Genomic DNA, 14,884 nt, shown 5'->3' on the forward strand with positions numbered 1-14,884 from the left:
TATTTTATAATTGCTTCACAACAAAACTTCAGATACGAATGCTAATAAAGTCAATAAGAGCTTTCCCATTTACTAGAATTAAGTTTTTCACCCCTTTAGGGAAGGCCTCTCTTGAAATTTGGAAAAAAATAAAAGGCAGGTCTCACGTCAATGGACACCTGTTTCCCTGGCCTGTAAGTATGCATAGTGACAGTCTGATACCACCATAGCTTAGGTGGGGAAAGAAAACCACAGTGATGTCCTAATCTACAGCATGTGACTAGTTATGTCCTAGTCATTAAAGAAACTTGGTGCTTGTTGGAGTGTTTTAGATGGCAGACTTGATGTACTTTCTGTAGACAGATTTCTGTTTTGACCACAGGGATTTATTTTTAAACTGCAAATCGGTGCATCTATCTGTATACTGGACAAAATGGCCACGAAAGGAGTGTTCCTAGCATTTGAGGAGGGACAGTGCTTCCTGTGGGCCTGCAACACACCTGACAAGTCGTTCAGCCTCTTAGGTCACAGCTCACTGACGGGCTGCGGCACGCCTCAGTCACTGGGACACAAGTGCCTCCCTTTCCTAAGGCCCGTACTGTGAGACAGTGTGACAGGCCAGATCCCTATCGGTCACATGAAGGCTTTCTTTGTTATAAACCAATAACAGCAAAACTTTAGAAGTTCAAAAGTAAGAACCACCATTCCCAATAATGTCCTTCCAAAATGGATGTAGGACACGTGGAATGACTACGTCTGTTTTACGCAACTAACTCTACATCTACTCTGTGGGAGGGTTCTTTCTGAAACAGGGCTTTCAAGGGTAGCCTCTGCTCTTCAGAAGTTTCAGAGGTGGAGAATCAGTTGTGTTTGGAAAAAGTTTAAATAAAGTTCTTTCTCATAAAACTCGCCCAAGAGAATCAGATCTGTTGGGAAGATCCGCCTCGCTCATGTATATATGGAAACCAGCTGCGTCATGACACTGGGCTTCTTTGATCCTAGTGTGGCACCTTCCTGCTCACCCCCGCTGCCCAAGCCATCGGAACCTACGCTGCAGATCCGAGGTGGGAAAGAACACTGAGGAAAGTTCTCTCACTGCACCGGGGGAAGGCAATAATCAGAAACCCACGGGATGGCTAAAATATAAAGTTGTCTGGAAATGCTTTGGAATTTGAAAAAGATGTCAACGATCACCCCCTTTGGGACTTCAGGGAAAATGCAAATGAAGTGTCTCAACTCTGAATCACAGGGGTTTCTCTTTTCACCGCCAGAAGACCAGGCCACTGAAAGAGGATCCAAGTTTTCAGATTGTCAGAATCTTGGAAGGAGCCGGACCTCCCTTTCTCAACTAGGATTGAGTGCTGATACTAGTCTCACATCAACATTCTCATCACTCTCTGCACGGCTCCTGCTTCTCAGGATCGCACAGAAAACTTATAAAGCCCCTTTAAATTTCTGTCCTGCTCCTCATAAGATAATAAAGGACTCCTTCTATAATACACATTTCAATATAAACCACTTTTTAAATGAAAGTGGATTTCTTTCCTAATAAACTGGGGGAAAAAGTCTCTTGGGAATTTCAGAAGAGCCACCATCCAACAGAACCTGAGAGTGGGCAGGATGTGCTGTGCCAGGCTTGGTGCCCACACTTTCTTTCCCTTTCTGTACTGCTTTTCTCACTTCAATCTTTTCTCAAATTCAATCATGTTGTGTCACGAAGAGGACTAATTCAGCCAACAGCGTCTGACGTCTGCTATGGACACTAGGGTAACAGTTTTTATATGCGTTTTCTTTCTTTCTTTTGGAGAAAACTTTTAAGTCAGGCAGAGCAAAACGTGGAGCCTATATGCGTAACTTCATCTTCTGAACACTTCCTATCTGTTTCTATACCACAGACAAACCCTTCAATGATTTGTGAACTTTTGGAGAAGCACCAAAAATCAAATAGCAGCCTCTTGTCTTCTTTTGTCCAGCAAGATTTCTTGGTTGTTTTATCAGGATAGCGTGACTACAGGCAAATATTCCTTAAAAATAGACCCCATTTTATGTAGGTGTTTATGTTTCCATAGCCTTTCTGGCAAATTTAACAAATACTAGAAAGGAGCTATCCTGTGAAAGTTGAAGAGACAGCTGAGTTAGAGTCAAAGATATGTTTGTTAGAAACTCCACAGTGGGACAAAATTTTGTCAATTTTAGCATATGTGCTGCTGGAGTGAGCACATGCTTTGTCAATTTTACCAAACATCGGTTTTTAAAAAGTTGGAAATCACATAGGGAAGTCTTTCTAGTTCAAGAATTGAGTCAAAAAGTCTCGTCAGGAGTAGAAGTAGTCTGGAAGGTTTCTTAAGCAAATGGATAAAACCCACAGAAATCTTCCACAAAACGGAAGATAAATTGAGTGGTGAATAGTCTTTTTCCAGAAGCTTCACTAACATGGCTGTCTTGGCATTGCCTCTGACTGAGAGCCTTCCAGATGGGCCTTCCCTACATGGGAGGGAGACTGGAGACTGGAGTCTATGTGGATAGGTGATTCCAGTTCCAGAAATATTTTCCTTGATAATCCTGATTTTCCCACTGTTCTTGTCTTCTTCAAACAGCTATTTGAAGCATCAGTCCATATGTTTTCTGCTATGGGTGTTAACAGTTCTTAACCTTCACGTGGTTTGAGGCATCATCCCTCTTTAGCTGAGCCTTCAAGCTCTTTGTTCTAGATTCATAGATTCCCAACTTCAGAACAGACCCAACTCTCGAAAGGTAATAATTAACTACCTTCTACACAACAGTGTACACACAGAGGTTATATCTGTTTCTACACATTTTCCTCCAGCTATCAGCCAAACACCTCTATGATCTTAGGGAAGGGAAGAATATACTGTTTAGTTTAGATGAACTAGAATGATGTTTCTGTTTTTCTACATCGTACTAACCAAACCGATAGCCTTGTCAGCTGTGACTGAAGGGTAAGACTCTAACAGACCCTGTGACTGGAGATGGTTGTTCTTTCAGATGAGGAAGGGCCAGTCAGTCACTTGGGCACTTCCTATGGAAAATCAGGCTCATGTTACAGAGAAGCAGTAGGAAGACAGGGAACTAGTGAAAGAGAAAGAATCCTCTGCATAGATGGTATTTTTGATTGTATTCTCATGCAATTTTGATGTTCACTCTCTGTTTTCTCCTTTATACACCTTTTGATTATTTCAAGGAAGACCCTTGAACTCCTCAGTGGTAATACATGAAAAGGAATTTTCCTGGTTTTATTTTTCATGCCACGTACTTACTGGATTTAGTATTTCTTTGTCAGAGTCGTGAATCCTCTAAACCAGGGTCTAATTGGTTTCTCTGCTGATTTGCGAACCAGATTTCTAGAAAATGGCTTTGCTGGCTTAATTTAGTCAGGCTATGCTCAAATTCATGTCTTCTGTCAAGCTGTCATCAGTGGAACAATAATTTTTTGCCAATTTAAGTAAGGTTTTGCTTTAAAACTTTTAGAAACCATATGGGGAAGGATTCTAAAATTTCTCAAAATTTTACTCGGACATAAATCCCTACTGTAGTGGCATCTCTTAAAATTCTTTCCTTGGCTTTTTCAGGATACTAAGATGGATACTAAAATGATTCTTTTTGTTGTCGAACTTACATCAACAGAGAGGCATACGCAACTCTGATTCCCACAAAATGATGACATATAAGCCATTAATATTGCAATTATTTTTAAAACAAGTATTATTAAAATACATTTAGACTGCCATGTAATTGTTAGCTAGTTTTAAGCTTGCAGATGTCATAGTTAAAAATAAACTTCCAGAATGTTTCAAATATGAACAAGATATTCTATATTAAGTCATATATATGTGTGTGTATATATATATATACACATACATATGTATATGCCTATATATTTGTTTCAACTGTGATTATCATGTTCTAAACAGGTATTATACCTGAAGACTTACCTTGGGGCCCAGGGTCTCCTGGCGGCCCAGGTAATCCATCCTTTCCTGGTGGACCAGGCCTTCCATGAGCCTGAGCAGCCAGCATTGCCGCTGGCAGCTTGAGCTGCGATAGGAACACGGCCATCCTCTCTTTATTTATGAAAGAAAAAATAATACATCATGTAATAGAATTATTTTTACTTCAACAGTTTTCAAAAATTTTTACATGAAATTCAACAAGAAAACACTACTTGGTTTTCAGTTGAAGCATATTTAATTTACTAACTGGCCTCTCTCCCAAGAGAGTTTTCTTACTGATTGGTTAAACAAAATGCAGTGTATAAAGTTGTCTGAATATAAATGCCAACCACCTGTGCTGATCAGAGGGTCTGAGTATTTTCAGTGCTTCCGTGATATAGCAAGTCTACTGGACAGAACACTAGCCTGGAATCTAATGATTTATGGAGAGGGTTTTAGGTTTCTACTAAAAGATGGTTTTAATAGGGGCGCCTGGGTGGCTCAGTGGGTTAAAGCCTCTTCCTTCAGCTCAGGTCATGATCCCAGGGTCCTGGGATGGAGCCCCGCATTGGGCTCTCTGCTCAGCAGGGAGCCTGCTTCCCCCTCTCTCTCTCTGCCTGCCTCTCTGCCTACTTGTGACCTCTCTCTCTCTCTCTCTCTGTCAAATAAAAAATATCTTTAAAAAAAAGATGGTTTTAATAATAAATTTAAGCCACTTTCCAGCAATGTTGTAAATGTGTGTGGTCATTTAAAATATGTTTCAATGATTCTTGGAAGACTGAAAAAAGAAAAAAATGAAATAAAGGAAGTAAAAGAAAAATATGTTTACAAAGTCTTTGACATTCTCTTCCAAATGGAATTGGGTGATGCCTAGTTATATTCTTGAGTGTGGGCTGGAGTTACTTTTCATTTCAAATGAATCGAAAAAAAGCAGAATTGACAGTGTGTAAATAAGGAAGCTAAGTCATAAAAAGTTCTGTGCCATCCTGGCTGCTCTCTCTCAGATGCTCATTTTGGAGAAAGCCAGCTGCTGTACAGTGAGGATATTTAAAAAGTCCCACAGAGAGGCCTGCATGGGGATGAACTGAGGCCACTGTCAACTTGATTCACGTGTGTGAGCTTGAAGAGGATCTTCTGGCCCCAGTCAAGCCTTCAGATGACTGCAGCCCCTTCAGATGACGTCCTAACTGGAACTTCGTTGTACACTCTGAACCAGAAACACAAAATTAAGCAAGACTTCAAGTCCCTGACCCACAGGAAATGTGAGTTAATAAATGTTTGTTGTTTTAAGAAGATTTGAGGTGTTTTCTTATGTAACAATATGTAACATAAGTTACATGTTTTCTTATGTAACATAACATATGTTTTCTTACGTAACAATGTGTAACTCATATAGTATGTGACACTTTATATCCTTGAATAAAACTGCATTACTAATAGATTATCTTTATTGAAAAAAAAATGATCATTGAGTCCATATTCATTAATTTCACTGTTTAATTTCTATACTGGGAAAATACTGTACTTTGTCAACAACTAAATTTTGCTTTTATTTATTTATTATTATTACTATTTAAGATTTTCTTTACTTATTTTACAGAGAGAGAGAAGAGAGAGAGAGAGCACAAGCAGGGGGGCAGCAGAAGGAGAGGGAGATTTAGCCTCTCCTTCAAGGAAGAAGCAGGGAGCCCAATGTGGGATTCAATCTCAGGACCCTGGGACTAGGACCTGAGCCAAAGGCAACCACTTAACTGACTGAGCCACCCAGGTGCCCCAAATTTTTCTTTTTAAAAAGAGTCTTATTATACACCCTCAATATTATTCTTTTTTTCTGGTTTGAATCCCAGTTAGTTCCATTATTCAGTCATGGTTTTAGTAGGGAGTATGCCTAATTTGGTCAAAGAAAAAAATTCAGCATTGGTGCCAAAGAGCATGCTCTCACTGAATTCTAATTGTAGACAGAGTGAAAACAATCAAGTATCTACACATTTCCGTGAACCTGAAGAAAACACTGAAACAAAGAACACACAAGTTAAGAGAAGTTGACAAATTACTGAGAACATTTAGAAATGTCAATAAAAATAGCAAAATCTTTTGCAGGTGTTGAGTGATGTGACCTTTATGAATTGAATACTTCCCCCCAAAGCAATGTTGCCTTCCTAAGGAACATATCATTGACATTTGTCCTTTTGTTCATTCACCAAACTGCCTGGAGCCTAACACTATTATCTGGGTCCTAAAGAAAGAACTAAGGAAGGGAAGCAAGGACTGATTAAAGGGGCTTCTATAAGGTGAGCTCAGTCATTTGGCCATGAAAATATCATTATAGGTGGTCTTGGTGTCATGCAACTATTAATACTTTATTTAGAGACTTATTAATAAATCAATAATGCTTTTGGATGAAAGTGAGTATATTACAGAACATCAGTGCATCATAACTCATGAAATTGAAAGGATCTGGAAACTGAGGAAGTTCAAAGAAAATGGAAATATGAAAATATAAATGAGAATTTTCACTCTAACATAAATTCCTAAATAAGACATACCATTAATTACATTGATTAAACATTATCTGGAGGCAGGGCCTTGTATTGAACATTTTATACTTTCTGCATGAAGTGCTCTTGTGCAGGAATCCCAGAAAAAGCCTGAAAGAGATTATCATCCTGTGCTATTCACCATGCTTTATAAGTCCCATATGTTGTAAAGATTATCTGCTGATAAATTTTATCTTATGACTAAAAACTTGTTCCATAATATAAGACATCCTTCTCGGAATTGCTCTTTTGAGTAATCATTCCAAGATTGTACTTATTACTATTGACTTCTCAGTTATAAATTCTACATTGGTCATCATCCAGTTCAATTTTTCCTCAAAACCATATTCAATTCTTTACTACCCTAGTAATTAATTTTAGTGAAATCGCTAATGCAAATTAAACTAAAGCCCATTATAAATGCAATCTATCATAGGATTCTTTATTTAAACTTGATTGGTTTGTTTATATTTTATATATCTCACATTTAACAAATAGAATAGGCATAATTGGATTTATAACAGAAACTAGAGCAGGGCAAATCCTTAGCATGACCAAGGATATTCACTGCGGTGTTTCTTTCTTTTTTTTTCTTTTTTTAAGATTTTATTTATTTATTTGTCAGAGAGACGGGGGGGTGGGGGCAGGAGAGCACAAGCAAGGGGAGCAGCAGGCAGAGAGAGAAGCAGGCTCCCCACTGAGCAGGGAGCCTGATGTGGGACTGAGATCATGACCTGAGCCAAAGGCAGCCAGTTAACCAACTGAGCCACCCAGGCATCCCTTTCTTTTCTTTTCATATATTTTCTTCAAAAAATAAATTCAAATGATTTCATTTTTAAAACTAATTTACACCCAATTTTTCAAGGATACATGCAGTGTGTAAGAAAAAAATAATTCTTTAAAGAATTGAGCATGGGGGCGCCTGGGTGGCTCAGTGGGTTAAGACTCTGCCTTCGGCTCAGGTCATGATCTCAGGGTCCTGGGATCAAGCCTCGCATCGGGCTCTCTGCTCAGTGGTGAGCCTGCTTCCCTCTCTCTCTCTATCTCTCGCTTTCTCAGCCTCTCTGCCTACTTGTGATCTTTGTCAAGTAAATAAATAAAATCTTAAAAAAAAATAAAGAAAGAAAGAATTGAGCATGGGTTTTGCGCAGACAAATCTTCCAGAAAATGTTCTTACTGAATTAAATTAGTGTTTACTTTGTAGGTAAAACCAAATGACAGCAACATTCTGGAAACTATAGTTGTCAATTAGAAAAATCAAAGGCCAAATTGTAAAGACCCTGTTAAGAGTCACTCCAATTTTCTCCAGCCTCTTTACTCACTTGGGCTCATTCGGTTGAACTGTCAAGGCACATTTCACTTAAGCAGATATGTGTGTTTTACAGCCTTCTGTAAAGAGCAAATTATCCCCTAGTAAAACCCATTTTTCAATAGACTTTTGATAAAAAATTTGTTTAAAAAATGTAGGCCCTTATGCTGTTTGAGAAAGTAAAACAAACTTATTTTCAAATAGAATTATTAAGGGAAAAACACTAACAAACATGGGCTATTAGGTATAATTATCCAAGGAGCAATCAGTGTATACTCCTTTTCTCAAATAATAAAGCAAATAGAATGGAAGCATCACATCCACAAGATGTGAGTCTCTGGATGCAGACTGATTGACAGGGATTGGAGAAGACCAAGGAGGATTTGATGACTCATCCCCAGGGTTTTGCTTTCATGCAAAACTTCTTATCCACCTGGGATATGTTTGGTTGATGTTCATACATTTGTTTCCAATAACTAAATACATAAAACAAGTTTGTAATCAGTATATAGTTAAAGTTTTGCAAATCATTATATTGAATGTAGATATCTCTTTATTATATGAAATTGTAAACTGGTGTTTTACAAACTAATAGGAAATTCAATTCAAAACTGTATTATTTGTTGTTTTGCACTTAAAAGAGATATATATTTCAGTACAACTTTCCTTTTTTTAAAATTTATTTGAGAGAAAGAGAACCCACGAGAGCAGCTGTGCAAGTGGGAGAGGGGCAAAGGGTAGGGGAGAGAATCTCCAAGCAGACTTCCCACTGAGCACAGAGCCAAGGAAGGCCTTGATCTCACCACCCATGAGATCAGAGCCTGAGCTGAAATCAAAAGTCAGATGCTCAACTGACTAAGGCAGCCAGGGGCCCCAGTATAATTTTTATTAATTTGAGATATATCTCTTTGATTACCTTCAGTGTCTAAACACAAATATTCACAGTAAAAATTTTTTCCTCTTTAAGGTATGAATTGAATTTATAAGTAATTTGCTTTAGGTGGCTTTTAATATTTTTAGTAAAACAGAATTCTTTTAGATAATTACTTCTAGCTATAAATTATCTGGGTTTAAGATATACTCAGAAATAATCATTTAGCAAAAGGATAATGACTTCTTCTGAACCTTACTCTAATGTTCTATAATTTAAAATAATATGTTTTTGAGACTCTAAATAAATTATAAAGACCTGTATTCTTTATTACTTTTCCTCTGTTTTCAGGGAACTTTGGTTAATTAAACCATTTTTGGCTATGCTTTCTAATGAGGCAGAAAATTGAAGAGTTCAGATAGGAGCTTACATAAACCATATACACATATTCCATCTGCCAATGTAAACCCAGAGCAGCCATTTCGACAAATAAGACCAATAACTTGCCTTCTTGAGAGAATGGGCTCATCAATTTAATGCAGACATTAATATTAATGTGTTGATAAACTATATTATGTGGAGAATGAAGGGGCATTTGGACCTCATTGAGCCCATGTCTATCTTCTATTTCACAGAAAGAACTTATAAATGTTTTCAAACAAAGGAATTCATTATTTTCTCCTAACGTCCATTCAAATGTTTAATTGCCCATTTTCTTGGTACAGCTTCAACTTTTCTTTTGTTACTCTATGATGGAAACAGAAAGCAGTCAATGAGCATTTCCCTTGGGAAATCAGTCATCTACTTGATACTATTGTTACCTCTTAGCCTTCAGGTTAAATAACTTTTGCTCATAGGTTTGGTAATCTGTTTTGCAAATCACTTTTTGGCTTCACTATTCAAGGGCTTTTCCATACATCTCTTAAACGTGGAAACCAAAATTAGATACGATTCTCTCCTAAGGGGCAGGAAATATCAGGAGGGCAATTTCCTTTCATATATTCAAATAATTACTCTCTAGTTTCATTTTTAACTGTGAGTTGCACAGTATCATTTGGTGGATTCATATTCATTTTGTGGTTCATCATAACCCAAAGGTTGTTACTGCTAATCCTCTGTCACATTTGTAAGCATACTGCTTTGAAATGTTATTGTGGGTGAAGATAGTGGATGAAACACATGCATCTGACTCCCTGTAAAGCAATAGTAAGATTTGTCTTCAAGGCATAAAAGCACAAGAATGGGGAGAATATGAAAGAATATAACACATCAAAATTTTGGAAGCTGAGAACCAGATGGCTGAGTGACAGATGACTTAGCAGACTCAGGAAAACCAAATCTTTATTCTAGAAACTGAAAAACAACCTGTTCTAAACCCCCAAATCCTTAAAAGGCTCAGGGATTGGCAATGCACATTACTTCTGGAAGCGTGGTAGAGGAGGGGAACTAAAATCAAAAGAATTAGTTGAAATCCTGTTTAAGAAGTAGTCTTAGAACGGCAAAAATTGACAACGCAAGAAATGACAAATATTGGAGAGGCTTAGAGAAAGAAAAACCGAAGAAACTGTTGGTGGGAATGCAAATTGGTTCAGTTACTTTGGAAAACTGTGTGGAGGTTCCTCCAAAAATTAAAAGTAGAGCCACCCAGGTGCCTTGGTGGCTCAGTGGGTTAAACCTCCGACTTCAGTTCAGGTCATGATCTCAGGGCCCTGGGATTGAGGCCTGCATCCAGCTTTCTGCTCAATGGGGAGCGTGCTTCCCCCTGTCTCTGCCTGCCTCTCTGCCTACTTGTGATCTCTCTCTCTCTCTGTCAAATAAATAAATCTTAAAAAAAAAGAAATCGAGCAATTGCATTACTGGGTATTTACCCCCAAAATATAGATGTAGTGAAAAGAAGGGCCATATGTACCCCAATGTTCATAGCAGCAATGGCCACAATGGCCAAACTGTGGAAAGAGCTGAGATGCCCTTCAGCTGATAATGGATGCAGAAGATGTGGTTCATAAACACAAAGGAATATTACTCAGCCATCAGAAAGGATGAATACCCAACTTTTGCATCAACATGGATGGGAGTGGAGAGATTATACTGAGTGAAATAGGTTAAGCAGAGAGAGTCCAATTATCATATGGTTTCACTTATTTGCAGAATAGCATGAAAGACATGAGGAGAAGGAAGGGAAAAATGAAGGGGGGTTGGAAACTGGAGGGGGAGATGAGCCATGAGAGACTCTGGACCATGAGAAGCAAACTGAGGGTTTTAGGGGGGAAGGTGGTGGGGGGCCAGGTGAGCCTGGTGATGGGTATTAAGGAGGGCACATATTGCATGGAGCGCTGGGTCTTATATTCAAACACTGAATCATGGAACACTACATACAGCAAAAACTAAAGACGTACTGTAGGGTGACTAACATAACATTAAAAAAAAAAAAAAAAAAGAAGTAGTCTGAGAAATTTCTTTCTCTATACAGCTAGGTAGTTGTTCCTCCCCAAACCTAGCAAAAAAACCCTGAAGGTTTATTATCTGAAAAAGTTAAATAGATCATGTGTACCCTGGGGGGCCTCCAGATCCCACTGCATCTTGGGCTTCCCTAACTGAAAACAAGAAGAATAAATGAGCTCTCATTTTCAGTTGTATTCTCCTACTTTGCTCTCCAAATGCTGGCAGCCATGCAGGATATGGAAGTGCTTCCTCTGGGGAATCTGGCCAGAATAAGAGGAAAGACTTAAAGGCACTGAAATTGAATTCTTCTCAGTTAAAAAGAGCAGTAGGACTACCCTACAGTGAAGCTCATGGTTGGCGAGTCCCACCATTCACTCATAACTTTCAAGTGGGTTTTTAGAACTTACTCTCTTGTATGAACAGACATCCAAGGATTACTGGCACTAAGGAAATCCTATAAGCTGAACAATAGACCCAAACAAAGAAACAGAAAGGGGCAAATTGAAAGAAAGAGAGGCTATGCTGTGCAAAATATTTAAAAGGTATATGTATATCTTCCAGATGTGTATCTATGAGATGCAGTGTATATATATGATGCATATACATACACACATGTAAATGCACTTCTTAGTTGTTGATATGCAAGAGAGGTGTTACACTTGAAACAAGAGAGCCTGATAATATGTATTCATGCATAGTCATATACATATGAAATATATGTATGGAAAATGGAGAAAACATAGATAAAGGGGCATTCCTAGACATTGGTTCTGGAGGCAGAAATACTGCTCAGGGACATGGAGCCCTAAACTTCCTGTCTTCCCACAGTCGCAGTTGGTTCCAACTTTGTCTCCAGAACCAAGAGAGCAGGATACATGTCCACATTCCTGCACAGGTTGGCAAATTCTTGTGTGTTGATGGAAATCTCCAAGTATAATAGGGTGGTATCATAGCAAGAATTAAGCTTCTTAGATAAAGTTAGTTAATTTGTGGGTGGGGGTAGCTGAAAAGCCCTCATAAAGCCAAAAGAGCCTAAGCTGAGACGCACGGCATCTTGCACCACTCTGCGGTCACCTTATTTGCACAATGATTTGCCCTGTTGGCTAATCAAATAGGGAATTTAATTTCACTTTGGATTAGGTGTATATTTGTCCATTGTGATCTAGCAGAAACCCAGACTTTGGGTTGGTAGGAAAGCACCTTCTTCCACCATGGGTGGGTTTGAGATGGGGGCATCGGGCTGCTGAAGGAGGGCTTGGTGGCCTGAGGCAGAGCCCGAAGTGTTAGATCTGAGGGAAGGGACCGCCTGAGCATCCGTAAAAGGAGCTGGAGAGCCCAGGTTTGGGGCTTGGGTCTAGGTGTCACCATAGGCTCCAGTGCGGACCTCGAGCGAAAGGATGATAAAGTGGGAGAGCAGGATCCCTCGAGCACTCCACCTTCGAGTCTGGTTTTGAGACAAGACATGTAGCTGCTGAAGGATCTCGCCAGGCTGGAAGAGACTGGGGACAGTTGGTGGTGGATGGAGGGAAGCCAGAGGAGGCCTGGAGCAGCCTCTGCACCCTTTGCTTCCTGGTGGGCAAGGAGTGACTAGGAGAGAAAGCTGGGACAGGACTGCAGAGGGGGAGCCCACAGACTTAGAGAAAGTGCAAGCTGCAAAGCCTGCCCCAAGACGGATGGAGAGGGGTCCAATTCCCCTGATCTCTCTCCTCAGGAGAGTTCTTCACAGGAATAATCTCACTATGGCCTGTGAGTGGGCAGCTAGAAGCTTGCTTTCTTTCTTTCTTTTTAAGATTTTATTTATTTATTTGACAGACAGAGATCACAAGTAGGCAGAGAAGCAGGTAGAGAGAGAGGGGGAAACAGGCTCCCCGCTGAGCAGAGGGCCTGATGTGGGGCTTGATCCCAGGACCCAGGGATCATGATCTGAGCCGAAGGCAGAGGCTTTAACCCACTGAGGCACCCAGGCACCCAGGCACCCCAGCTAGAAGCTTCCTATGGGTGGAAGTGGTACGTCTCCTCTGCTGAATGCAGGGTCATGTCACCAGGGGCCATGCCTTCATCCAGTCCACTGGGCAAAATGAACACCTCCCACATCTCAGACTAAATCTAAGGTTGTTTAAGGAATTGTAGTTCCACATTAAAGCTGCCTGAGATAAACAATGGTGGACACTAGAGCCCATGGACATTAAGAGTTAAAGGAGAATTTTAGATCACAATTCAAAAACATATTTGTAGGTATTTTCCCTTCCATGATGGTGTCTACTAAGTGTGTGGATGTTGAGGTCCTGGAGGTCCTGTGCCCAGGGCTGGCTTCAAGAACAAGCCACCTGTGAGTCACAGGGAATCCCTTGCTCAAAAGGGCCCTATGCTTGGTATAGTGTTTAACTGTGGCTGTCTTACAATTCCACAACAGTTTTGAATCAGGGCACCTACAGTTTTATTCTGCATCGAGTCCTGCAAATTAGCTGGACCTGCCTATGCATCTATATTTTTTCAGTGCTTTTCTGGAGCACTTGAGAGGCCTTTTTCTTTTTCAGGCAGCTGATGCTTGAGGAATGTTTGTGGAGAAGGAACGTTTAAATTGCAAAGTTTGGAGGCTCTTTCATGATGCTTGATTTGAAGATCCCAAAAAACAAACAAACAAACAAACAAAAAAGATAGTAAAAAAGGATTTCTAGATTGAAGGGCAACATTAAAATAATAAAGAGAAACCTGGTAGCTTGAAAGAAAAACACAGTGGAGAATTGTATTAATGACTTATCATGCCAGAGCATGGTAAAGATACTTAGTAGAGATCAATGTAAACTGAAATCAACAGCATGAATTCATTACCTTTAAAAAACAAATAATCATTTTTTTTCTCTATTTTGTCATCAAAGCAGCCAAAGTTACTGGGTTAACTCTGCTCCATCTCTAGTGCTCACGAGAAATAAGATAACGTACACGCAAGCATTGAGATTTTGGTCTCTAATACTAATTACTGCTTAAAATAACCAGAGCTTCTTGGAGAGTAGCTAATTCCATGTTTGCAGTAGGACAAGTTCCAGTGAAGTTGGGGCATTTTGTAATCTTATTCTTTGTAAAATTCAATAATATATATTTAATTTAGCAAAGAGAGGAGGCTGTGCTAAAGCAGCAGGAACCAGGAGAGCCAATGTGGATTCGTTTTTTAAAGACAAAAATTCCCCAGTTTATTAAGCTCACAATTGAGGGGAGTGATCTTGATTTTAGCAAGTCATTTGACAAAATCATATGATATCTTGGGAACAGATAAAAAAATATAGAGTAGATTTTCAAAAACTGTATATATGGATTCAGAGGTCACTGAAACAATAAGATTAATAGAATTTACAAATGAAGAGCAGGAACGCAATGGCAGTAAGAAAGGCCTAACCCTTGACTCCTGACTCTTTCCTTCAACATTTCTAAACACAATGGAATGATGACATGATTATAAAATTCAGAAATGGCACCAAGTTCTGAGGGTCAGTCCACCTGCCCTACAGTAATACAACATTCCACAAGATAACTTCAGTTTGGGACAATGCGTGAACATAAACCTTTTGAAATATAATATAAAGAAACATTAAATCACACACTTAGAGTTTAAAAATGGACACACTGCTCAATGAGAAACACCTAATTTGTAAAAGTTTGTGTAAATAAGATCCAGGGTTGTTAGTTAATTGGAAAATCAAAATCAAGGAAGGTTTTCTTTTCTTTTTTTTTTTTTTTTTAAGGGATTCTATCTTAGGCAGCAGTATTGAAGTGTCTATATCAAGGGTTAGAAAACTTT

The 14,884-nt window shown here is 39.2% G+C and overlaps 1 protein-coding gene across 1 annotated transcript in view; it reads right to left on the reverse strand.

Moving 5' to 3' along the window:
• The window catches only part of COL19A1 (collagen type XIX alpha 1 chain), a 308,387-nt gene that overhangs the window by 3,171 nt on the left and 290,332 nt on the right, over positions 1–14,884 (reverse strand). Inside the window, exon 48 of the mRNA XM_059399023.1 lies at positions 3,933–4,061. Within this exon, the coding sequence (XP_059255006.1) occupies positions 3,933–4,061 (129 nt within the window). The remainder of the gene's footprint in view (positions 1–3,932; positions 4,062–14,884) is intronic.

Source organism: Mustela nigripes, chromosome 5 (assembly GCF_022355385.1).
Source record: "Mustela nigripes isolate SB6536 chromosome 5, MUSNIG.SB6536, whole genome shotgun sequence".
Taxonomy (NCBI): Eukaryota; Metazoa; Chordata; class Mammalia; order Carnivora; family Mustelidae; genus Mustela; species Mustela nigripes.